Below are 449 nucleotides of genomic sequence, written 5' to 3' on the forward strand. Positions count from 1 at the left end.
GCGAATCTGGTTCGTACCGAACGGGCTCGGAGGGCTTTTTACGGCTTTTGAGGCAGCCGATCTCCGTGCAGGGGCAGCGCCAACCCGTTAAACCTCTTCCGTCCCCTCGCTCCCACGTCCTTTGGCTGCGGGCTGCCAAAACCGTGGGAGGCCCCGAACTCCAGTCCGCTGAAAGGCGCCGCGGGGCTGCGGAACTTCGAGAGGGGGAAGAGGAGTTGCCGCCACCCGCCTCTCCTGCGATTCAAAAGGCGAAGCGTCGCTCCCAGCTTGAAGCTCCACCTTTCACTGACGTTTTGGGGCCATCCTGTTGCACTGGCAACGGGTAGTTGCTACCGCTTGGTTTCAGCAGCCATGGATTCTTCCTTCCTGCAGGTTTGTTGGAAACTCTGCTCCTTCCTTCTTCCTTCCTTCCTTTCCTTCCCTTCCTTCCTTCCTTCCTTCCTTCCTTC

The 449-nt window shown here is 59.2% G+C and overlaps 1 protein-coding gene across 1 annotated transcript in view; it reads left to right on the forward strand.

Moving 5' to 3' along the window:
- The first annotated feature begins 351 nt into the window (after positions 1-351).
- Positions 352-449, forward strand: part of TTC21B (tetratricopeptide repeat domain 21B) — a 44,087-nt gene continuing 43,989 nt past the window's right edge. Inside the window, exon 1 of the mRNA XM_015823635.1 lies at positions 352-372. Coding sequence (XP_015679121.1) covers positions 352-372 — 21 coding nt within the window. The remainder of the gene's footprint in view (positions 373-449) is intronic.

The sequence above is a fragment of the Protobothrops mucrosquamatus genome, unplaced genomic scaffold (genome assembly GCF_001527695.2).
Source record: "Protobothrops mucrosquamatus isolate PMUCROS unplaced genomic scaffold, P.Mucros_1.0 scaffold1933, whole genome shotgun sequence".
In the NCBI taxonomy this organism is placed as follows: Eukaryota; Metazoa; Chordata; class Lepidosauria; order Squamata; family Viperidae; genus Protobothrops; species Protobothrops mucrosquamatus.